Genomic DNA, 27,234 nt, shown 5'->3' with positions numbered 1-27,234 from the left:
AGTTAATATCTGTTAATTTTCCAAACGCAGCCAGCAAACATTTTCAATGCAACTTCCTTCACATAAATTTTTCCAAATGAATTATTCCAAGGGAATTATTTTATGATGTTGTAATAGAGAGAATACTTGGAATCTACTAAAACGTATGAGGCTTTACATCCTTTGCCAAAGTGACGCCAGGCCCAATGCTTTTTGATTTATGTTTGCTACAGTTTTTCTCCACCATCCTTTGTTGGTGTCTATCACTCATTGCTGCTGGCAATTTGATTAGCACTAACAAATAGTCCTAAATTGATCATTTTTGTTTTCAACAAGTTAGAAATCAAATAATAAAATTTTTTAAAAACTATGTCCAAAATAAATTCTAAATTAAAATACTCTACAGGACTCTTTCAAGAGTCTAGTACGAGGATCTTACTGTTTTGACAAAGGAGTTAGAAAATCTGGGTTTTAACAGTCTAAGATTTACCACTTCAAGTAACTTGAGCAAATCGCTTCATCTATCTTTGCCTCAGTTTTCTCATCTATAAAAGGGGTGAACACCTTCTGCCCTGTCTAATTCATATGACTGTCCAAAGGTTCCAATTAGATAATGCGTGTAAAAAGATTATGTATATGCAGCAGTTTATGATTTGAGAAAGTAAAACAACAGTATTTATATCATTATCATAAAAAATATCTATCTTGGCTTTTTTGGTTCCACTTCTTGATTATTATCTACATCCCATCAAATTAAAATCACAAGATAACAGTTAAAAAAAGAAAGTTATAACTAAAGCATCATTAAAGCAATATAGTAGATGTTCAGTAAATCTTAGCTGGATTAATGAATCAACGTTTACTTCTATGCCTAACACCATATTAACAAAAGGCAAGTGGAAAATGAATACATGATGTGTTCACTATTTTTTAGCATTGATAAATTTCAAAAAGAAAATTTAAATATGTAAAACAAACAGAAGAAATTCAATGAGGTCTCAAGTTTATAAATGAGTTTTAATGTTTTCTTTCACTGAAGTACTAAAAATTCACAAGTTCACTTCACTAACAACTTAAGTAACTGTTGTCTTCACATCACAATCCTATAGCAGCATTCTCATTTCTAGTGAAAGCCATTAATTTCAACAGTGAAAAAATACCCTTCAGAGATAGCTCGCCTTACTCACCAGCTTATTGTCATAAGCACAAGATATTCAAACACTAACTCCAGCTGACAAAATAATATACTCTTGTTCAGAGAGAGGATTGTCTCTTATAATAGCCTGGCTCTTACCCCAGGAGATTTATTACCAAGAATAAACTTTATGAAAGGTTGCCATACATAAAGCAGACTTCCAGCTGTTCTTCTAAGCAAACATCAGTGAGACTTGTGATAAGAGAGATTAGGTTGGCTATCACATCCAGGGGCATCACTGCTGTAGACAAGTGAATTTCTCACCCACTTCTCTCTAGCATGGCAAAGAGGAAGACAGGAGGCTTAAATGCTAAATTAAACAGCTTATTTAAAAGTGATTTAACATATGCCTACTACTTTCAAAGGAAATAAACATTAAATAGATTTAGCTTAAATGTTAATTTAAAATAAAAAATCTAGCTAATTTCCTTAGGAAGTAAAGTCTCCAGGTCTAATGCTTTCAAATTAGTAGAGTGAGTCTGATACTATTACAAACCGAGATGAAGTAACCACAGCAACCTTTATAACCACAGAAAGAAAACAGCCTGTCCACAAAGACATGCATGAAAACAACATATTATTTAATCATTGTACCAACACATTTACTCTGAAAATACATCATGATACCTGGAAAACAGACTGTATTTAAAAAATACAATCTCCTTAGGAAATGTTTTATGATAATAAGTTATTTTTCCATAAAACTATCTGTAAAGAACTAACACTATAAGAGACTTCTTAAAAGCATTTAAAGGAAAGTTATTACATTGGTTACCCGTATTCTTTTAAATACACAATTAGTTTCCACTCATGAATAAACGTATACTTTCTTCTAATTTCAATACTTAAAATATTATTTGCATTAAAAGAGATGATGTATTAGAGTGTATGTCCCAAAGTTCTATTAAGCAAAGGGTGTTGGACCACTAGGAAGATAAAACACGTTTGTTCAATGCTTACTAATCGACTTAACATCGTCTTTCCTTGTCTGGGGAGCCCCAGAAATGGACAATATCACATTTATTCTACAAACAGTATTAGTAAATCAGGGCCTGGAGATGGTAAATAATTTGTACAAGTTAATAAGGTAGTAAATGGCAGAGCTGCGATTTAAGCCTAAACGTGAATCTAAAATCAGAATCAGTGTTCTATTACACTATACTGCCCCAAAACTTATTTGAACATGTACTTTAGACTAGTATAAGGGGATGGACCACCAAAAAATATAAAAGGGAAGTGGGAAAGCCAGACTACATACAGTTTCTGACCAGTGAAGGTTGATGGGAACATTATTCTAGAAGAGGAATGATGGGAAAGTTAGTAAACTAAATAATTCATGAGATCAACTCTTTCATCTATAGGAAACCAACAGTCAGGTATCTCTTCTTTTTAAATAGCTCTTAAAATTACTCTTCTAAAGAAAGTTTCAGTGTTGATTTTAACGTTCTATTTTACCCTCCCTCCCACTAATATTCATGTCTCTGAGATTAAGAAAATCTTAAGTAAATTCTTACAGCATTCCCACAAATTCTTAGTCTCAGAACAAAATAGAGAAGAAAATATATTAAAATGTTGTACTGGTCTGTAACATTTTTTTAGACCTGCCAAATGAGCTAGTTTCAAGCTGCCAGGCAAGGACAAATAGGGATGGCCACACGGTGGCATGGCGGGCATTTAACACCGTGTAAGTGTAGGAGTACTTTTCTAGTTTAATGTTTCAGTGTGGTCACTGAAGTAAATTCATCCAGTAATCTTGAAATTAAATTCTACCTCCCACTACTGACTCCGTACTACTATAAAAGTTCTTAATCTTGTTAGTAGAAATTCAACTAAAAACAAAAAACAACTTTCTGTTTTGGAATATTTCATGAGGATATTAAATTTATCCACTATTTTCAGAGTGTATGCACTGTGAATAGAGCAAAATCTCTCAACAGTTACATCTGTTCCAATCATTCTTAGAACATCAGTTATTTCAGTGGCTCAAAAAGATCCAAATGCCAGGTTGCATTGGGACTACTTTTTGTGGTGGGTCAAATTACCCAAGGGGAAAGAAAGAGAAGAACACAATTCCTGTGCCTTCAGTATCTGGAGCCAAGAAGCTACTTGTGGGGGATAAGGACAGGCCACAGAAATTCTACCTTAACACTGAAATCCCAGCTGACATGATCAACAAACCAACAAAGGAAAAAGCATTAGTCATAAACATATAGATCCCAGAATTACCAGTTAATTTCCTAAAGTTTAAATCCTGGTCAATCACAATGAGCTGGACTCCTTTACTGCAGATTAGCAAATAAAACAGTATGTCCTCAAGTAGAATCTAAAATATGACGAGTAACTTGATTCAGAGCAGTAGGGTCTAGGATAACATTTCTAAGCAGCAGCTTTAGTTCTAAACCTTTTCCCTACTACTATTTTTTTCCTTCCAAATTTTTATTTAAATTCTAGTTAGTTAACATATAGTGTTATAATACTGGTTTCAGGAGTAGAATTCAGTGATTCATCACTTACACAGAACACCCAGTGCTCATCATAACAAGTGCCCTCCTTAATACCCATCATCCATTTAGCCCATTCCCCACCCACCTCCTTCCATTAACCCTATTTGTTCTTTATCGTTAAGGGTCTCTTATGGTTTGCTTCCTTCTCTTCTTTCCCCCTTCCCATATGTTCATATGTTTTGTTTCCTAAATTCCACATATGACTGAAATCTTTCTCTGACTTATTTTGCTTAGCATAATACACTCTAGCTCCATCTACGTCACTGCAAATGACAAGATTTCATTCTTTTTGATGGCTGAGTAATACACCATTTTGTGTGTGTATACATATATATAAAACATATATAAATATATATATATACATACACACCCCCATCTTCTTAATCCATTCGTCAGTTGATGGACACTTAGGCTCTTTCCATAGTTTGGCTACTGTCAATAATGTTGCTATAAACATCATGGTGCATGTACCCCTTCCCTACCCCTTCTGGCCAGTTATAGTCTCTACTTGTTTTTCCATTAGCCATCAATGACAGCCACCATTGGTTTGCACACATGGCCATTACTTAGGCAACAAATGCTAACAAAAATCCATGCAAATAACAAGATTACCATTACACAACTAATGTAGGCAATCCCGAGGCATCAGCACCACAAGAGCAAAGCTCATTATCAGAAATGGAGACCATGTCTACCAACAGAAATTCTGAAAGTATAAAGATTAACATAAGTAAAAAGTAGCTTCCCAATTATTTTTATCTAAAAATTTTAAATGGAATCTTGAGGACTATTTTTAAGAGAGCTTCTCACTACATAAAACAAAGCCAAAATGACTCATAAAATGCAATGATTCAAACATGCACATATTTGAAGTTGTTAGTTTTATGTAAGCAATTAAAACTTTCCAATACTAAGTGGGGAAAAAAAAAAAAAACACCCATAAAATCAGACCTTTAGATTATCAAAGTCTCTAGAACTACACTGTCCAATATGGCTGCCACAAGCTATGTGCAACTATTTGAATTTCAATTAATAAAAAATAAAAATTCAGTTCCTCAGTCACACCAGCCACATTTCAAATGCTCAAAAGCCACATGTGTCTGGTATAGTGGCTGCATATTGGGAGTAGAGATCCAGAACATCTGCATCAACACAGGAAGTTCTACTGGAGAGCAGTACTCCTGAAGAAATCTGCTGCAAAAATGGCAAAGAACATAATATCTACACAATCAAAAACTGTTCTGTATCTGTTTTGTGACGGTCGTTCATACACAACTGTCACAACTAAAGAAATGTACATTTTATTTTTTTTTCAAGATTTATTTATTTATTTGATTTTTTTATTTATTTGAGAGAGAGAGAATGAGAGACAGAGAGCATGAGAGGGCGGAGGGTCAGAGGGAGAAGCAGACTCCCCACTGAGCAGGGAGCCCGATGCGGGACTCGATCCAGGGACTCCAGGATCATGACCTGAGCCAAAGGCAGTCACCCAACCAACTGAGCCACCCAGGCACCCCAACAAGATTTATTTATTTGACAGAGAGAGACACAGCGAGAGAAGGAATACAAGCAGGGGGAGTGGGAGAGGGAGAAGCAGGCTTCCCACAGAGCAGAGAGCCCGATGTGGGGCTCGATCCCAGGACCCTGAGATCATGACCTGAGCCGAAGGCAGACGCTTAACATCTGAGCCACCCAGGTGCCCCAGAAGTGTACATTTTAAATGGATATGGTAACACAAGTAAATTATTCCTCAATAAAGTTGATAAGGAAAAAGAACAGATATATGACCACTGGTGCATTCCAAAGGAAAAACAAAATATACTTTGGGTATGTAGAAGAAGTTCCAACGTCCTGACAACTTGCTTACGCAGTCCTTCAGTTGAGACCCTGGTACATCAGACTGGGGATCCAAGCCAGAGTGGTGGACAGATGGCTAGAGCAAAGAAGAGAGTGCACATCTGCTTATGGTAAGAGGTATGAGGGGCGGGAGATCCAAGATACTATGGAAAGTAAGGGACAATGTTAGAGTACTCCAAAAATGTACCTACACCCTAACCTCAAACAATCAAATACATTATTAAAATCATACCACTCACTGAGGGGCCACTGAAGATGTAAAGTAATTCATAAGAAGTTGTAAGGTGTATAGCCTCACATAAATATCTTCCAAATGATTAAAGAAATTAGTAAAATGAAAAAACTACCCAAAATATTTAAAGATTCAATACCTGAAAATCAGAAGAGCCAGGTATTACCAATCCCAATTCCACAACATCCTTCAGCTGATAACAGTCAAAAGTTCTAACCACGGATCACAGCTGATCACTAACACCAACTCCAACTCCTCCTGCCTCTCACAGGAGGCTACCACCAGTCACTCTCTAGGCATGACTAGTTCTCAAAAGGTAGACAGGAGACTGAAAGGGGAAAAAAACAGGTTCCCCAGAGTAATTCGGTCAAGAACAATGGTTCTCAAATTTGTTCAGTTAACACTGGTGGTCAAAGTATACCTTGACCCATTAGTACAGCAACATTTAAATAATTTTTGTTACATTACATATCATTTTATATTTTATTCAAACATTTCTATTATCAGGCAGTTGTCAACAGTTTATTAAATGAGGACAAACGCTCAACAGAAATGTTTATTGTATATGTTAATGTATATTACAGTGTATTGGCTTATAATATTTTATACCATTAAAATGCTGATTATCAACAATGCCAACATGGAAAAACAGAGTCAAATGAAAAAGCAAAGTACACAATATCGATAGTATGTAAACATAAAAAAGGACTAAAAGAAAACATGAACAAATGAAAATTGCTTCTCAGACTGTGCACTTGTTCTTTAATGTAGATATCATTACTGTTGTTATTTGTATCATGCAAAATAAAAATTTTAAATATTTATAAATACAGATAGCGTACTTACCACAGTGGGATTGCCACTACTTATCAACTGGCTGACTTCATGAAAAATGCTTTTGCAGTCAATTGATTTATCTAAGGATCCTCGTTTTACAATTACTGCTACTGCTAATAGAATCTGTTCCCGAACATACTTTTGGAGGCTGTAAAACATAAAAATCATTGTGAAAACCTTTACATGAATCTAATATAAAAATACTCCAAATTTCTCACTATGTCTGAAGCTACTAATAACACTGCTTGCCTATGAGGGTAGTATAGCCTACTGGTTATGCACAGTGTCCAAAGGCATAAGATCCGGATTTGAATCTACACTCCATTATGTTACTGGCTATGTGACCCTGAGCAAGACAGTTTCAGAGCCTCAAGCTTTCTCATCTATTAAAAGGGGGTAACAGTAACAGAGTTGTTACGAGGATTAAATGTTCTTAAAACTGTGCCCAGTGCATACTAAGTGCTCGGTAAGTGTTAGCTGCTTCAGGCAATGTTCAATAGATTCAAGTCAGTTCACTAAGAGCCAGCTTATGATTATATGATAAGAAATTCTGATCTAATATCCATCTCCAACCAGTGGTATAATCTTAAATTCATTTCCTTTAATGTGAAAAGGCAACATGCTAGCTACCCATGATATATTATGGACACATACAAATTTTTTTAAAACTTTTAAAAATTTCCTATCTAAACTGTGCTCCTCAGTGTGATGGCAGAAGCACCGATCCCAAATGGAGGCATTCTACAAAGTCTATTAGACCACAAGGAAATAGAGATTTAACTGTCTTTTCACAACCTTTTCTTAAAGATAAAGTTCAGAAAACATAATTCTGAGCTTTATAATCCAGACTCTAGAATGCCACAGGATATGACAACAATGTGCCCTTGGGATAAACTACAAATTCCTTAACATGGCTTACAAGCAGTGGGACCCAGCCCAGCTTTCTTTGGACACTCCCAATTTACCTGTTGTCTTACATCATTACTTACTAATAGTGTTTTCTTTAACCCTGGAAAGTGTCCCCATTTGGACATAAATGATACAGTCACTCACTTCCAAGGCCCTTCATGGTCAGGTATACCTGCTGCCCTCTCTAATCTCCCCCCACCCACATACACTCAAAACTAAAGAAACAATGAGCTTCTTTCAGTTCCTGGCACAACGCACATGCACTTCCAGGCCTTTAAATGTCTATGTCCTCTGCCAAGATCGTGATGCCACTTTCTCCAGAGACATTCCCTGAACAGCTCCCTGAACGTGGTGGGCCATTACTAAGGAGGGCTCCCCCAACACATGATGGGCATTTACTAGACATTTATACAAACATGTCTCCCTATGTCAAGACTGAAGTGAAAAGTATTCCTTCAAAATACAGACTCGAAGTATTCATTAAACAAATAAATGCAGAGATCCATTATGTGGAAGAATATGAGTTGACCAAAGTGAATTTTTATACTTTTGGGGGAACACAATAATTTCAAATATATGGACTACTCCTAGGAAATGTACATAAAGCTCGTTTTATTTATTTTTTAAAGATTTATTTATTTGAGAGAGAGAGAGGGGGCTTATGCATGTGTGTGTGACTGGGGGGAGGGGCAGAGGGAAAGAATCTCTAAGCAGACTCCCCACTCAGCCGGGACCTGATGCAGGGCTTGATCCCATGACCCTGAGATTATGAGCTGAGCCAAAACCAAGAGTCAGATGCTCAACCAACTGAGCCACCCAGGCTCCCCCACAAAGCTAGTTTTAAGGAAGTCCACTGGCAAGAATTATAACTTACTAGGAAAATAAATAATAATGGCTAACATTTGTTGATGCTTATGGTATGCAAGGCTTCCTATAAACCACTTTCACAAAAATTAATACATTTAATCCTCATAACTATCTTTTGAGTAAAATAATATTAACTCTAACAGTTAATTAATAATAACAACAATTAAAAAAACTAATGTACAAAGAGGGTCATCTGCCCGTGCACACAGAGTGGCAGAAGTGGAAATCACAGTCCCTTTCTCAGCCACTCTGCTATACTGTCAAGTGCACCTTCCATTTTACTCTATATAAATGTTATCTCAATTAGGAGGAAAAAAACAGAAAAAACCCTGTGCACCAAATGAGAAGTATACAACACTATGAACATAGTATTCATGGTATTCTACCTATGCAGTATACCAACGGTTTTCACTTGACTTGAGTCCATACTGTAGGAAATGCTACAAGATAAAAATGGCTGTGTCATGAAAAACAAAAAAAAAGGGCAGAATTATTCCAGATTAAAAGAGACTAAAGAGACATGACAACTAAATACAACATAGAATCTGTGGTTAAATCCTGGATCAAGCAAGTAACATAAAGGAGGAAACAATATCAATAATATTATTCAGACAACTGAGGAAATGAAAATAAAGAATCAGAATTACATTAGATTAATACAGATAAGCCAATTATATCAAGAGTATTGAGATTATGCTCTCAAGAGTATTGAGATTATGCTCTCAAGAGTATTGAGATTATGCTCTCAGGAGAGATGCTCAAGTATTTAAGGATGAAGTATCATGATTTCTGCGGCATACTTTCAGGTGGTTTGGGGGGTAAATGCACATATATAAGAGAAATCAAATGTGACAAAATGTTAACTGAACCCCTACTAGGAAAAGAGTATGTGTGTGTTCACTGTACTCTTCCTTCAACTTTGCTGAGAGTTTTGTTTTTAAAGAGTTTGGGAGAAAATATATATGTGAACTACAATCAGCTCCAAAATAGCTCCTTGAACTAATGAAAATTATTTAAGAATGAGATTATTTCAGGGTCGCCTGGGTGGCTCAGTCAGTTGAGTGTCTGCCTTCAGCTCAGGTCATGATCTCAGGGTCCTGGGATCGGGCCCTGCGTTGGGCTCTCTGCTAAGTAGGGAGTCTGCTTCTCCCTCTCCCACTGTACTTGCTCTCTCTCAAATAAATAAAATCTTAAAAAAAAAAAAAAAAAAGAATGAGATTATTTTTGGATAGTACAGGAGATCACATGCACAATCAAAATCTACCATACATTTAAGTTTACCAAACTCTCCAGAGTTCAGTGGTTCCCATGTGGGGAGGGTGGGGGATCAATGAGCAGCTCCAGGGCAAGCCAGTATCATATCACACCCAAATGGCCTCATCAAACAACAAATTAAAATTTAAATAAAGAAAACCAGTGTGAAGGAGAAGAGAAAGTTTTGAAACCCAATTTTTCCTTATTCTATTAAAAGTGGGAAAAACAAGCCAAACCCTCCCTTTACATACATTTATATTCATTCATTTATAGAAAACGTTACCCATTACACTTGTAATGTTTATAGGCTAAGTAAATCTTGCCTTTTTTCTCTCATGCATTCTTCATACGAAAAGCAACTAGCACTTGACTGTGTGTTAAATTCGTGCAGTAATTATTATTAAATATTAGGAACTCAGAGACTGCTAGTGAACAATCAGTAGGAACAAAGGTATGTTCTAAATTATTTTTAAAGCTTTATGCATGTTTAATGCCACTATCAGACATTCCTAATTACCAGCATTTCTGACTATATAACATTTTCTTCACTGAATTTGGAAATGAACATCTATATAAAAAGTATTCAATTGTCCAACTGCACACATGGCATACATACAGTGTGCATTGCCTCTTCTTAAAAGAAGACTTGGTGTTTGGGGGACTTAATCATATAAGCAATGAATGTACAAATCTTATAAAATGTTCAAACAATAGAATGTGTATAGCACAAAAAGAAAATTTACTTGTACTCCATTTCTTAAAACTGATCCGTTTTCCAAAAGAAACTATTGAAATTTGGTGCTTTCTCTTCTACTACCCTATTAATGTGCATTTCTGTGTACATATATATGTAACACTTGGTTTGTTAATGGTACTTAGATTTCCCTCTTCACCTATCCTAGGATACTCACCTATGTCTTATAATACTTACCAAGTACCAAAAGACTAAGTACAAAGGATTTCACTTGAGTCTAAGATCAACTTTTATTTATAACCAAAATCTTTGGAACTAAACCAACACCAAAAAAACCTAACATCCAGCATCATCTTTTCAAAGAAACAAAACCTAGTATTGTAAGCTTAAATAAAAAGTAGTATTTCATTAAGGACCAAAAACAACCCACAACCATGTGTGTGAGTTTTAAAATATGAGCCCCAAGCAGGGCTTAACCATAAACATCTATCATTAAAAAAAAGAAAAAGAAAAAAAAGAGAGAGAGAGAGAAGCACAGCAAAAGCATTTTAGCAGTACCTCCACCACATACTTACTTAGGCCTTTGTAAGACATATGTTAAAAGGAATGTTCGCAGTGACTCGATGCTACCTTTTTCCAAGAGAATCCACTCTCGGACAACTGCTTCCATTATGGCTGTGGCAGCTTGAAAGAGGACATAGTCCACTTTACTTGTTTCTGAGGAGAAAATTAGAAACTTTCTTTAAACAGCAGTTCATCTTCCTTTGAACATTTTGCATTTATTAATTTAAAAACAGAACTTTTCAGACAAGGAATAAGATGGTTACCTGTTCTTTTTTTAATCCAGTGACCTTGCTCTAGCACCACAAAGAGGTTAGTTCCTCTCAGAAGACACCCCAGGCAGGTGGCAGCTAATCACCGATCACAATTTTCACAAACTTTCCTCACCTCTCTTCAACTGTTACTTCCAAAGCATGAAGAACTAAAAAATAACACAGCTTTAAAAAAAATAAAAATAAAAATATAAAGCAATCAGAAAATTTCCTAAGAGATTCTCACCCTGTGCAAAATAGAGCTTTGTATCTGCAAAATATCTTAAACTAGTCTTTGAACATTACTATTTGTGATGAGCCATGCTGTTAAAATATTTGTTAAGTGATTAAGCTTTCAGCAGGATGGCCCATCTCCAATAGCAAGTTCAGAAATAAACACAATGACGTTCAGTTTTTTTTCTCAAAATGTTAAAAAAAAAAAAATTTTTTTTTTGAGTCATATTTACACAAGGTGAGAAGTTCTTGTGAATTTTCTGATTGCAATATTGATCAAACTGAGTAAAATTCCAAAGCTACACTTAGAAAAACCCAGCCTTAACTAGCAAGTTATAGTTTCTGAACTACAAACTAAATCAGGAGGGAAAGAAAAAATAGAAAATTAACATACGTAAGAAATATTTTAATTTTCTATTTTTTCTTTCATTCACCAATACCACTACAATCGGTTTCCAAACAGCATTATCAAAAGGGAGAAACAGTCAAAATGAAGTCAAGAAAAAGTAGAAATTTTCTGAAGTTCTAAAAAATAACCATCATGTGAAATCCATGAAAAGTCTATGATTAGACTGCAGGTTATTTGCCAAGATCACTAGACATGAGTATCTGAAAGCCATGAGAAATTAACTCTAGGCATAGAATGACACCTTCAAGAATTTATCAGAAGAACATGAAGATATAGTCAGGCACATCATATTCTCTCCTACTCAAGCTTAGGTCATTTAAACATCTTGTAAGTGATCTTGACACAATAAGCTATAAAAATGCATGAGAAAAGGTATACCCTACATAAATTCCTATCAATTTAGAGTACTACATACGAGTTTTGAACATACAAAAACTAATAAGAGGAACCAATTCGGACTCTTTTTAAGTTTGATTATTCCATGCTATCTTAACATGAACTCTAATTGAGATGATAATCAGAACTCACAAAAATTGAGAAACTTTAAAATATTATCAATAGATAAAGCAACAGCTTCCAAAAATGTAAACCTACTATAAAAAGAGGTGTTTAAAGTTCCAGGAGAAAAAAAAAACAAAAAACTTTTATTCAAAGAGGATTTGAAACAGAAACTAGCTATATCTATTTAGATCACTTAAGGAGAACTATGGTACTGCTTCATAAAGGTAATTCAAGCAATCTCTTATAAACCTCTTCTTGAAAGTAAATGATGATTGATGGCCTAATTTCATTTTCTACTGAAATAGTAAAAATTTTAAGGACAAGAAACCTGAAATCCTTAACTATCTGTTTTAACAAAGAAGCAAAATCTTAGGGACTCACAGAATTTTGGAAATACAACTCCAAAGATCATCTAATTCATTTTTCGCATTTTATAGCTAAAGAAAGTGTTGATGAACCAGAGATTAAGAGAAGAAATTCAAGGTCACATGGCTGGTAAACGTTCCTTGAGCAATACTAACCCACCCCTAAAGGCATATACACCAAAGAAGAGAAGACCAAACAAGCACCTTCTTGTTTTCATAAGCAATGAAACATGCTTATTTCTAACTGTTTGTGCTTATATCCAACCCATTTTTCCTGACTCCTCCTCTTTATTTGCAAGGGATGGGGGAGGAAATAACTGCAGAAAGTGAATGACATTCGAAAGTTTCCAAGATAACTCTTAGATACCTCTGCTTGATATTAAATAGGCATATCTAAATTACTACTCCCATATGAAGCTGTCTCTAAGAGTGGAGGATCTGAAAAAAGGAAAGCCAAATTCCAAATTTAAAAGGAGGAATTTTCCTAACCTAATGAATTATTCCTTCTCATAAAACTTATGATTAGCCTTCATAAACTGTACTTATATGTAATATAAATGTGCAAAAGAAGCTATATGGTTCTCTAGAAGCTACCAGCAGAAGATTAGGACTTCACATGGACAAACAAGCCTTATTCTTGCTCTCTGCTCTAAAGATGCTCGAAATTGCAAGGTTTTCATGAGGAAATCACATCTATCTAGAATTTCTGATACTTTTAGGATGATTCTCCACTGACCAGGACACTGTCTAGATAATAAATTATTTTAGGCCACTTTAGCAGGAAGCTTTCACTTCCTACCATAGTAACTTTCTTTAATAATAATTATGTAAATAAAATTAATTTCTATCATGTCAGCCATCTGAAACTACACAGAACCATGAAGACAAAAGTTAAAGTGAAGGAAATAATGAGAGGCAGAGCACTACATTGAAAAAATATTTTCAAAAGAAAACTAAAACTATAGTAGTCAAGTCCCAGATGTTCAGCTACTACATACAATTACCTCTCTGGCCTTAAAGACTTCTGTCCAAAGCATAGGCAATAGAAGCTCCAGAGTCTGCTTAATGATACATAGGCACACCAATCAAGAGTAAGTCTCAGGTTTCATTTTGTTTTGCTTCAACCACTTCTGAGATAAGAAATTAAAGAAATCCATTTCTCCCTGAGAGGACAGAAGAATGCTACAAAGTTAGTTCTGGAAGCGTTGAACCAATCTCTCACTAGTTGGGGGTATTTCTTTAACAAGAACAGAACTCAGAGGATTTGTGAACGCACATTCGACCAGACCAAACTAGCAAATTCTTAAGTGCCAAAGACTTCTGAAGCGAAGAAGTCTAAAAATACTCTTCAGAAAAAATGCACAGGCTTGCAACATGCACACGCACATGCACGTGTGCACACACACGGAGAAGAGTGGAAAAGTAAACCTAGAATAAAAATAAAAGCATAAGAAGAGAAAGAAATGAGGAAAAACAAGAAACATAAAACTTAAGTCAGAAGTGGGAAGGAAGAAGTTTAAGAGGCCAGAAAGGGGAAGCATCAAAGAGAAAGTCTCCCCTTTATTAGAATATATCACCCAGACACTGTATAAAAATGACATATTATCCCTAAATAAGAATGTGAAAATTCTGAATTGCGATTGACTGCCACTTGTATGAGAAGTCTTCTTAGAGGAATTAACCCTTCTGTGCTGGTGGCAACTGAGTAAGGAGTTGAAAGATTTTCTGTGAAGTTTAGATGTAAACATTAATGTAACACAGGGCTTTGCAGTACATTAATGATTAGATTATGCTTATAATACATGCACTCAACCTTTTAAATAGTTAATGTCTCAAAACCCAAACTGATTTTAAAAGCACAGCTGGAACTAGCAATACTATTCTTTAGAAATTTTTATCAGGAAAACAAAAGTATTCTAAAACAAGCTCAAATCATAACAAAGCAATAGTACTTCATAAAATATACATACTCTTAAAAAAGAAAGAGTCGTATAAACAAATATACTCTAATAAAATACTTACAACTTAGATCAACTATTTCCCAACTAGTACAGAATGATAACTGAATTACAATGAAAGTCAGATGAAAATGATGGACTCCTAATTAATGTAATTAAGGCATATGCCATAAAAACCAGGCTCAAATTATTTTAGGTGACTAGTTTAATACGATGGCTTTCTAAATCTAATTTCTAAATGCTGAACAATTTCAAGGCAGTAAAGACAAAGGCTCCCTTAAATTCCTAATAGTGATACTTAGTTTTGCTTCTTGTAATTTAACATGAAATTAAATATTCCCCACAGGCATATGATAACAAATTTTCTTAGTGCCAGAAACAAATTCACCCCAAAGTATAAAAACTGAGCATAAAAAATAAAAAAGATCAAAACTGCCTCATTTAGAATTTAAAAGGTGGTTATTAAAACTGTCCCTCTAATGATAAGATCTAACTCCTGAATGAGACAGAGCCACCTTCACCATCACTGCTAGCTCCTTGCAAACAGAGAACAGAGCACATTTTTAAGGTTATTATTTTTAAAATGTCTTTTGAAATCAGGTAATGGGGTCACTTACGTTACTGTTTACAAAGTGGTTTTAAATGTTACTACATTTGTGCCTCATAACAGCTTAAGGCAACCAAGTCCATTAAGGAAAATGGTACCACTATTCTCCTCTTATTGATGAAAAAAGGGCTAAGTGACTTCCTCAAGTTGATACCATGCAACAGGCACCACTGGTGCCCAGATCTCACAGTACCTACAGCAGTGCTCTTTCTACTCCAGTCGAACAACTCATTTATAAGCCCTTTATGTAAAGCATTATTAACATAATTTTAATTATAGGCTATTTCAATCTGGAAACCAGAGTGCTGGTGGCTAACAGATAAGTCTTACTAAAAGCACAAGAATAAAAGGTCAGATATTTTAGTTCTTAATACACAACTAATCAATTTTGTGGGCAAGGATAACTCAGAGCCTCAAATATGGGTCACAAAAAATGGCTCCAATTAAGAAAAAGAGCCAGAAATAATTAAGGTATAAAATAACAATAACCAATGAAATCTCTCTTATATTATTGAAAAACATATAAGAGGCAGAAGACTGTGTGTGTAAATCTTTTAGAAAATACCATTTTTGGACAAGACTTATAACTTTTGTGATTATTTTTAAAGGAAAGAGATCATTTCTATACATGTCAGATAAAAGGTACTCATATAACATTTTTACAAGAGTAAAAATGCTTCATTTAAAAATATACAGTGATAACCTACACAGAACTAATATTTGCTAAGCAAGCTGAGTACAAAGTGTATGGTTAAAAAATTTTTTTAATAAAACTAAAAGAAAAACTGTTGAAACCTCCAAAAACAGTAATTTTAAAACACTAGGATAAGATATTTTATAGTACATTTCCTATGATAAGTGATAGCACTCTTGAAAACAACTGAAAAACTATTAGACTTTCCCCCCCACCATTAACAGCCTTCATGTTATGGTTAATAATAAAACAAATTATTGAATACTATATTCAGGGGAAGAAAATTCAAAGTAAAAACAAAGTTCTCTGGCTTTATGGAATATCTTTAAAGCCCCTTCAATAGAGTGATTACTAATGGAAAATTATAACTATACAAACCTGCTTGTTTTAAAAGGAACTTAAAATATCTAACATTTAAGATAGAAAAACGAGATTTGATTCTGCAAAAATATTTTTATAAAGTGAATACTTACCCAAAATATGCTTGCAAACTGCAAATGGTGATTTTGATTTCCTAAATGATAAGAATATGTGCTCTGCATGCTGGCGTTGTTCATTATTAACCATGGAAGGTGGTGCCTTGAGAGTTAAAAAAAACAAAAGCAAAACAAAACAAAAAAACAGAGTACACTTGTTTAATAAGAAAGCTTGAACAATAGCAAACCTTTAACCCACAACAAGAGAAAATACTTTCACTTTGGGGGCGGGTAATGGGAGGACAAATTCCTGCTTGTTATTTTAAAGAAACTATAGTATAAAACTTCGTAATAAATATTTAAAATATGGTTTCAGGAAAAAGGAAGAAATTCCTGGCAAAGTTTGGGTGAGAACCCTTTAAAGTTGCCTACATTTTAGAAGATACTTACCTAACATTTTCCTTATCTTTTAAAAATAGCTAACTTATTGCTTTTTATTCCAAAATATATCACTTCATCAAGTTCGAATAATCTCTCATTCTTCAGCACTGGTGAAACTGAATCCAAAGTTACTAAAAATTGTTTTCTAACAGCAATCCTTTAAAATAAAAGTTATTACCAGATAATTCCACCTCAAGTTTTCTAAAATCACCATTAAAGCAGAAAAATTAGGGAACAGTGAAGTTTAGAACTTACAAAACTCCTATCTGAATAATAAATTAGTCAGCAGAAAAGCCAGACTTCTGGCTTACCAAAAACAACTTCTATAGTCTGCCAGGTTTTTAAATTCCATTTTGTTCTAACAATCTTTCCTTCTAAAGATAATACTCTTTCTGAACCTAAAATATATATTTTCATTATATGGCTTGGTAATCTATGACTCATTGGCACCCATCTGAAGAGAAGAGATTGCTTACGTAAGCCTACCAATTAAATTATCAGAATTCTCAATTTGGGAGGGGAGAGTCAGGGTAGATGGTAGGAAAATAAACCTTTGCTACTGTAACCAATATGAAATGGGGAGACCAAAATTTCAACTATACTCAAACAATCTGGAAGATAAAAAACATTTTTTTAAAGATCTTATGTATTTATTTGACAGAGAGACAGCGAGAGAGGGAACACAGCAGGGAGAGTGGGAGAGGGAGAAGCAGGCTTCCCGCTGAGCAGGGAGCCCGATGCGGGGCTGGATCCCAGGAACCTGGGATCATGACCTGAGCCGAAGGCAGACGCCCAACAACTGATCCACCCAGGCACCCTGATAAAAAACATTTTGCAACAAAGTATGTTACATCATTATTATAAACTATAAAGTATATCAATTATGCAACATTAGTCACGATAATTTTAGTTAAAATAGTGAGCAAAAATGTATATCCAAGAGAAATTAACGAACTTCAATAGTCTGGCCTAATTAGCTAAAACCAGTTAAGATACTATTCCTAATGATACAGCACCCTCTATAGCTCTCTAGATAAAAATGAAAATATTTTCATTAAGGAATTGTGTTAGGGGCGCCTGGGTGGCTCAGTCGTTGGGCGTCTCCCTTTGGCTCAGGTCACGATCCCAGAGTCCTGGGACCGAGCCCCACATCGGGCTCCCCGCTTGGCAGGAAGCCTGCTTCTCCCTCTCCCACTCCCCCTGCTTGTGTTCCCTCTCTCTCTGTGTCTTCTCTGTCAAATAAATAAAAAAATCTTAAAAAAAAAAAATTGCGTTAAATTCTTCTTAATATGTTTTTTGAAAAAGGCTTTATAATAAAATACTGTGAAAACTAACTACGCTAAATATAAATATTTTGTCCTTCCATTTGTAAATTCTTCATTCTCACCATTTTTTTAATTCAACAAATTTGTGTTTTTACAAGATATTTCATCATTAATATCTGCTGAATATACCCCACATACTCAGCATATTAGTAACCACTACTGCAACATGTTATACTGCTATGAATACAGATCGACAACTATGGATTGCCCAGGTAATTCTGATTTAAACATTCTTCTCGTCACCCTTGAAAAGCAGCATATATATATAATTTTAAAAATAATCATGCCTGTTATCCTACATAGTTCCTAAAGCTAATGATTTTTACACACCCTAATATCCACATACTTAATAAAGTACAGGCCTCAATATAACTTAACCATGATAGAATGATATTTAATTTATAAAATATTAAGATTTCCTAAGTAATGAAGAATAATCTAAAAGTCGGTTTATCTTAACCACCTGGTTGAACATTATCATACAAACAATAAAATCATCAACTGATTCACTGAATGGCAATATGGTATTCACTTTAGTTTCCCAAAACCCAAAACTTTTAATTCTTTTTGAAAATGACTTGGCAGGGGCGCCTGGGTGGCTCAGTTGGTTAAGCGACTGCCTTCAGCTCAGGTCATGATCCTGGAGTCCCAGGATCGAGTCCCACATTGGGCTCCCCCGCTCAGTGGGGAGTCTGCTTCTCTCTCTGACCCTCTCCCCTCTCATGCTCTCTCTCACTCTCTCAAATAAATAAATAAAATCTTTAAAAAAAAATTAAAAAAGAAAAAAGAAAAAAAAAGAAAATGACTTGGCAATGGTTGCATCGGTGAGTCCTGAGCTTTTTTGTTAAAAGCAAAACAATACAAAAAACCACAAAAGAGATTCCCAGCCCCCAAAGATTTAGGAGGCGGGGAGCTTAAACAAAAAATATGCATTTTTTCCTCCAAAGTCCCTAGATAGTACGACCTATAGAACCTCCACCTGTCAAACTCCTTCCTCTTCAGAAACCAGAACTCATCCTTCAAATTCTGCTTCAGTCTCTCCTTCATCAGTTTTTCCTGACCTTTCCCCAGTCAGCCTGAACACAAATGATGTCTCTATCTCACCTTGTAGGATACACTACGTATCTCTACTACCCAACTTACCATAATGTATTGCAAGTATTTGCTTGCCCCTGTTTCCTTTTCTCTGACTTTTCTGACACCAGAAGCTTTATTTTACTCATCTCTAAATTCCTAGAGCCTTGCACGTACCAAAAGGAGAGGCAACACAATAACTAACAGTTACTGAGTACTTAGCATTGCAAGGCATTATTTTCAATAGATGGATGGCACGCAGATATATAATCTCATTAATCCTAATAACCTTATGAGGAAGAAACTTATTATCCCCATTTTACAGATGAGGAAACTGAGGAATGGAGTAATCAGTTTGCTCAAGGTCAAATAGGAAACAGAGTTGGAAACTGACCCTAGGGCCCTAACTCTTTAACAGAAACTACAACTTAGGTGGCTCAGTACCACGTAAGACTCACCATGTTTAAAGCTTGGGGGTAGAAAGGAAGTAAATTCCCTCTAAAAGTCCTCCTCTAGCACCCAATACCGACATTAGAGTGTTTTACATAGTTTGTAAAGTTTCAGTAAAGAAATAATACTAGTAAAAGAATCTTTTTGTATTGTCAGTTTATGTTCTTTCATTGTCACTAGTAGTAAAAGCTTTAAAAAAGCTCACACTTCAGAGGTGGAGTCAAATGAATCAGAAGAGCTGGAAGAAATAGCAGGTGGTAGCAGAGTACAGTAATGGTAAGAGGAAATAGCAGATGAGCAATTCCAGGTATCTTCAGGAAAACAAAAGAAACATCAGAGAAAAATTGATAGGTTTTTCTAAAGAGTCACACTAGCAGGAAACCTGAAGCTCACAAATTCCTAACTCAATATACTGGTGTTTCTGGCCCAGCCTACACCATATCCAGGCCACCTTCAATTTATAAAAAATCCTTAGAAAACACTGTTGGTAACACACAGCCAAGGGCATCTGAAGCTAGAACTCAAAATACACTAAGAGATGGATTAAATGACATATTTAATATGAGGGGTTTTTTTTTTGAGGGGGGTTGGGAGAACCAAAGTACCTAAATAATTTCTACTCAAAAAGTATTTACTGAGTGTAAAAAGTATTTACTATACTTCAAGCACCATGTCAGAAGCAAAGGATGTAAAAATAGGGGAAAACATCCCTGCCCTTATAGAGTTCTGAATCTTAGAAAAGACAGACATTAATCAAATAATCACACAAATAATTATGACAGCCTATCATTTCTGCTACTAACTGCATTCTGGTCTCTCTGTCATCATGCTAAACTTGTCCTCAAAAAGCCAGAAACCCCACTTGCTAAATCCTATGAGACCTTTAGACTCTTTCTTTGCCTGGGCAGCTAAAATAACTTTTATTAAGGTTAGCCACAATAGCACCGATTATTCCTCATGCAGAGTGCTAAGTTACATACACTCTCTCATTTAATCACAGCAACATCCCTGTACGAATTATTTCCTCTTTTACATATGGAGAAACTTAGATTCACAGATTGTCACATGCCCAAGATCACAATAAATATCATAACCAGAATTTCATCTTAAGTCTGTGTGACATCAAAGCCCATGATTTGACTCTCTTTTAGGACTAATGAGGAGATACAGCTGAGACTAGTTTGTCAGATAGCTAGTAGAGAAATCTGAATAATATTCTTGGCTTACTATAAACATTATTATTTACAGGACCATGAAAAAAAAAAAAGATCAAAGTCAGATCAAAAAATCAGGCACAACTGGGGCGCCTGGGTGGCTCAGATGGTTGGGCGTCTGCCTTCGGCTCAGGTCATGATCCCAGGGTCCTGGATCGAGTCCCGCATCGGGCTCCCTGCTAGGTGGGGGGCCTGCTTCTCCCTCTGCCTCTGCCTCTCTCTCTCTCTCTGACTCTCATGAATAAATAAATAAAAAAAACATTAAAAAAAAAATCAGGCACAACTTGTAGATAGGAAACAAGCTACAAAAGTAGAAAACAAAACTGGAAGTCATGCCATAGAGTTCATAATAAGAATTTTCTTAGCTCTAATTACGCTCTCATTTTTTAGAGAGAGAGCATGGCTTAATGTTCAAATTAGAAAATCACAGATGTACTACCTAAAAACATATTTACTGGTAGTTTTTCATTCATTCACTGAAGACTTTAAGTTAAGAATTTATTCAATTTTTAGTTTTCTCTCTATAATCTTTTCTTCAACCTTTGGAACTTACCATTGCTCCTACTTAAATTTAAATCCGTAACATATAATGATATACTTTATTACTTTAAATGTATCATACCAATATTTCACAGCATTCCACAAAGAGTAAATTCCAGATACTGGACCTTTCCAGCTAAACAAATTTGAGAGATGTGCCCTAATTAATCTCTTGTGATTTCCTAGCACATTCCTAAAAGCTGTCCTTTCAAATCTATTTTTCTCTCAAACCTCTCATCTCATGATACCCAGTACTCCAATCTCTCAGAAAATGACCTTACTTCTTCTTTCCCAAAGTGAAAGCCTTCCTGTATAATTAGCTCCTTTATGTATCTTCCTTTTCAAAAGGACTATTCTCCTATCACCTTCTCCAACTTCTTAACAAAATATTCCCTCCCCCTCTACTTTCTCTGAAATCTAAATCCTCCTCCCATTCCTGCTGCACTGGCTCCCCACTCACATATCACTTCATTTCCTCCCTCATCTCTTCTCACTTCTTTATCTTAAAGTTATACTAAGCAATGGCACCCTGCTTTCTGCTTACAAACAGGTTTACCCTACCTTAAAAATCCTTTTAAACAATCTTACAGTCCCCTTTAATTAAAAGAATGGGATACTGGGCGCCTGGGTGGCTCAGTTGGTTAAGCGACTGCCTTCGGCTCAGGTCATGATCCTGGAGTCCCAGGATCGAGTCCCAGGATCGAGTCCCGCATCGGGCTCCCTGCTCAGCAGGGAGTCTGCTTCTCCCTTTGACCCTCCCCCCTCTCATGTGCTCTCTCTCTCTCAAATAAATAAAATCTTAAAAAAAAAAAAAAAAAGGGGGATACTGAAACAAAATGACCAGGTTTCTAATCCCATCTCTGTAGCATAGTAGTTGGGAAACTTCCAGGCAAGGATACCTTCAGGCAAGTCAGGGTTCCCATCTAATGATGCTAATGAATGCATCTCATAATTGGTAAGAGAACTGCAGTTAAAAATACACATATGCGTCCGGGCGCCTGGGTGGCTCAGTCGGTTAAGCGTCTGCCTTCGGCTCGGGTCATGGTCCCAGGGTCCTGGGATCGAGCCCCACATCAGGCTCCCGGCTCTGTGGGAAGCCTGCTTCTCCCTCTCCCACTCCCCCTGCTTGTGTTCCTTCTCTCACTCTCTCTGTCAAATAAATAAAATCTTAAAAAAAAAAAAATATACATATGGGTCTCCCCAAATTAACCTACAATAATTAATACAACTCCAATTTAAATCCCAATGAACCTTATGGTTCATCTCAGAATATGACAAAGTGATCCCAAAACATGTAAGAAAAAGGCCAAAAAGAATCAAATTAACTAGGAAAAAAGAACCTTGACAGCAGTATGCCTAAGTGAAATAAGTGAGACAGAGAAAAATATTTACTTATAGAGAAAGATCTCACTTATATGTGGAATCTAACAAAAAATAGCTCTTCGTAGATATGGAGAACAGATTGGTGGCTCTGAGGAAGAGGAGGATGAAATGGGTGAAGGGGGTCAAAGGTACAAACTTCCAGTTATAAAATAAATAAGTCGTGGGGATGCTATGTATACAATGGTAACTATAATAATATTGTATTGCGGGGTGCCTGGGTGGCTCAGATGGTTAAGCGTCTGCCTTCGGCTCAGGTCATGATCCCAGAGTCCTGGGATCAAGTCCCGCATCGGGCTCCCTGCTCCGCGGGAAGTCTGCTTCTCCCTCTGCCTCTCTCTCTCTCTCTGTCTCTCATGAATAAATAAATAAAATCTTTAAAAAATAATAATAATATTGTATTGCATATTTGAAAGTTACTAAGAGAGTAGATCTTAAAAGTTCTCATCATGAGAAAAAGATTTAGTAGGTATGTATGGTGACAGGTATTAATTAATTGTGATCATTTCACAATACAAATACTGAGTCATTATATTGTATACCTGAAACTACTAAAATATTATAGGTAAGAAGTAAATAAATAAATAACACTTTGAGGTTCAAAAAAACTAAAATGTGGGGAAAGAATAAGAAAGGAGGATGGGGGGATGGGTGAAATAGGTGATGGGGATTAGGGAGAGCACTTGTGATGAGCACCAGGTGTTGTATGAAGTACTATAACACTAAACTGTACACCTAAAATATTACACTGTACGTTAACTGGAATTTAAATAAAAACTTAAAAAAAAAAACACAAGGCAGTCTTATACAACCAAATATGAACACTTATAAAGGCATTATAATAATTTTTAAAAATAGTAGTTGAGTAGGAAAAAACAAACACGGGAGCAGAGAATTCCCAGAAACAGACCCATGACATATGACAAATTAGTGAGGAAAGGCTAGACTATACAATAAATGGCACAGGAAAGTTGGCTACTTATAAGCAAAAACAAAAGATCAGGTATTTACTCCTGATACATACAAAGTAATAAATTCTAGGTGGATTTAAGATTTAAAATGAAAAGCAAAACTTTAAAAAACTAATGACAAAACCTAAAAAGAAACCATAGGAGAGGGGCGCTGGGTGGCACAGTTGGTTGGGTGTATTTTTGGTTTTGGCTTGGGTAATGATCTCAGGGTCGTGCGATTGAGCCCCGCCTTAGGCTCCCATGGAGTCTGCTTGAGATTCTCTCTCCCTCTCCCTCTGCGTTCCTGCTCGTGCTCTCTCCCTCTATAAAATAAATAAATAAAATCTTAAAAAAAATAATAAAAAAGAAAACATAGGAAAATATGTCAGAGTAGGGAAGGATTATTTTAAACTTTATAAAACGCATAAATCTTTTTAAAAATTAACAAATTCGACCGTTAAAATTATAACCTTCTAAACATTAACTGTATGTGAAAGACTAGTCATAGATCAGAAAACAATAACAGTGCTGAATATAATTAACAAAGGACTAGTATTCAGAATATAAAAACTCCCACAGAAGACAACTTATAGCAGAAACTGACAGCTACCTCCTCAATAGTCACTCCTCCTCTTCCTTGGTAAAGAACTCGAATATACAGCACTGCGCCCAGCTAAGTAACATTTCCCAGTGCCCTGCCAGGACAAGTTATGCCAATAAGATGTAAACAAAGCTTGGGGTAGGACTTCCTAAAGGGAGCTGATTCAGCTGAAAACATATTTTTCTTTTGTCTGTGGATCTTCTTTCCTGCCCCCCCGGAAATGGATATGGTGGCTGTAGTTCTACTAATCATCTTAGACCACAAGAAGACCTAGAAGATGGGAGACATCAGCTAAGAATTATAAATACAGAAATAGAAAGAAAAAGAAAAAAACAGCAGCAGCAGCAGCATGAGCCCCTGATGCTATCCTGGAGCCACTAGACCATCCTCAGATCACTTTAACTCCACACTTTATGTGAGAAAAAATAATCCTTTTTTAAAAGACATGAGTCTTTTAAGTTCATGGTTATCAGTTGTCTGATATTGGAGTTTTCCGTTACATGCTGCCTAATCCAATCCAAACAATTACACAATGCAATAGAAAAGTGGCCAATGAACAAGAGGCCAGATATATCACAGAGAAGAAAGCAAAAATGGCTAATAAACATAAGAACATACTCAACGTCACTAGTAACCACTGAAATGCAAATTAAAACAACAAGCTATTATTTCTAAGGGGGAATGTAAAATGATGCAGATTAAAAAAAATAGTACAAAAACAAGAGCTTGGAATTTGGGGGTACTGTACATAGTTATAAACTTATGATAATCTAAAATAGAACATTCATTTGGATTTTAGAATTACCTAGAAAAAGTTGGTGGCCCTGAACAGCAAGGTATGCAAAAATTCATTCCTAAGCATTTATTCCCTAGAGAACCTCTCCCACACACATAGAAGGTCAACAAAGACGTTCCTTCCGCACTATCATAACAAAAAAGAGTAACAATTTGAATTACATCAACAGGAAATACTTTATAATACTGTCATATAATGGTTTATAAGGCAGGTAAGAGTGAACTGGAGCTCTATTTACCAAAGTGGATAAACTCTGAAAGTTACTCTGAATGAAGAAAGCAAATGACAGAATATATACAATATATCATCTCTATAAAATTTCAAAAACTTTTAAGTATGGTAGTTTTTATCTTCCTTTGTGGGCAAAGTGTAAAAACATGGAAGGTAAGGACAAACAATTTTAAAATTATGGTTATCTTTGGGGATGAAGAAGCAGAGGCTGGAGAATGGTATCTAAAAGGGACTCAAAGGAGGTTTCAATTTTATCTGCGATAGATTATTTTTAAAATTATATGTAAAATGGCTATATTAACATTTGTTAACCCAGGAGATGGGTACATGGTTATGATTTACATTGTTCTACATACTTCTCTATTTATTTGAAACATTGCATTTTTAAAATGAGGGACCTTCGGTTCCTGACGGTTCAAGATACTCTGAACAACTCTTTGGCTAAAACCAAATAAAAATGGTGGATAAAATATTTCTACATTTTTTAATGTATTGCTGAGCTTACAAGAAATTAAGAAATCCTCAGAAGCTAAAAGGTAACCAAAGCAGGGATCCGAAGATGAAAGATGCCACTTATGCACTTACCCTAGAGACATTTGCCAATCCCAGGTGACTTTGAGTTTCCATTCTGACAACTGCCCAAAGGTGAAGTCACAAGATATAATCAGGGACCTCCTAAGATGGGGACTAACAGGACATCCCTCCACATAAAACTGGGATCCTCAGAGTAAGGGTAAACCATTAAAAAACAAAAAGAAAAACAGAGAGGGAGGAAGGAAGAGAGGGAGAAAGAAACTTGCTAGTCTGGATCTTAATAATAGGTAAAAGAAGAAAATTACTTCAGACAACTGATAACCATGAACAAGCCTTCAAATAAGTTTCCTGCTTCATTTCAAAAGGACCCATGTGGCCCCCAAATTTCAAGCCAATAAACTTAAAGTAGTCCTGTGTTGGTCATGCACCCAAGACACTTGGAGTAATGCACCATAATCCAGGTTTCAGACTTCTCCAGAAATACTTCTAAGAGCTAATACTCAAAAACTTTTAAACAAATGAGGAAACATGTCACCATGAGTCTGCAGAATAACAAATTAAAGAATCAAACCAACAAAACTCATAAATATTGGAAACGTTCAGAAACACAGTACAAAAATGTTTAAAAGAACTTAAAACTGTATGATGTAAACCTTATCAAAAATAAAACCTTTGCATATCAAATGACATTATCAACAGAACAAAAAATCAATTCACAGAATGGGAAAAATTTTGTACCAATCACATATCTGATAAGGGAGTCATAGCCAGAATCTATAAAGAATTTCTAAAACTCAACAACAGAAAAACAAAGAACCCAATTTAAAAATAGGCAAAGGACTTGAATATACGTTTTTTTTGGGAAAGATTTTATTTATTTGACAGAGTGAGCACAAGCAGGGGGAGGAGCAGGCAGAGGGAGAAGCAGGCTCCCCGCTGCGTGGGGAGCCCGACGTGGGGCTCAATCCCAGGACTCCGGGATCATGACCCAAGCCGAAGGCAGTCGCTTAACCAACTGAGCCACCCAGGCGCCCCACATTTTTTTTTTTAAGATTTTATTTACTTGAGAGAGGGAGAGAAAGCACAGAGGGAGAGGGAGAAGCAGACTCCCTGCTGAGCAGAGAGCCTGACACGGGGTTCCTTCCATCTGAGGACCCCGAGATCATGACCTGAGTAGAAGGCAGATGCTTAACCGCCTGAGCTACCCAGGCAGCCCCTGAATGTACGTTTCTCCAAAGAAGACATACAAACTGCCAGTAAGCAGATTCCAACCTCACTCATCATTAGGGAAATGCAAATCAAAACTACAATGAGATTCTACTTTACATCTAGGAGAATGACCAAGAAAGAAAGAAAGAGAGAGGGGAGCCTGGG

The 27,234-nt window shown here is 35.8% G+C and overlaps 1 protein-coding gene across 2 annotated transcripts in view; it reads right to left on the bottom strand.

Moving 5' to 3' along the window:
- XPO4 (exportin 4) overlaps window positions 1–27,234 on the bottom strand; it is a 117,954-nt gene that overhangs the window by 71,265 nt on the left and 19,455 nt on the right. For both annotated transcript variants that reach the window (XM_044913582.1, XM_044913583.1), the window contains exons 2-4: window positions 16,382–16,487; window positions 10,904–11,045; window positions 6,614–6,752 (exon numbers count right to left, since the gene is read on the bottom strand). In XM_044913582.1, the coding sequence (XP_044769517.1) occupies window positions 6,614–6,752; window positions 10,904–11,045; window positions 16,382–16,487 (387 nt within the window). The remainder of the gene's footprint in view (window positions 1–6,613; window positions 6,753–10,903; window positions 11,046–16,381; window positions 16,488–27,234) is intronic.

This window comes from Neomonachus schauinslandi, chromosome 3, assembly GCF_002201575.2.
Source record: "Neomonachus schauinslandi chromosome 3, ASM220157v2, whole genome shotgun sequence".
Lineage (NCBI taxonomy): Eukaryota > Metazoa > Chordata > Mammalia > Carnivora > Phocidae > Neomonachus > Neomonachus schauinslandi.
The sequence above is the reverse complement of the archived record's forward strand: the minus strand, read 5'-3'. Positions and strand labels throughout refer to the sequence as shown.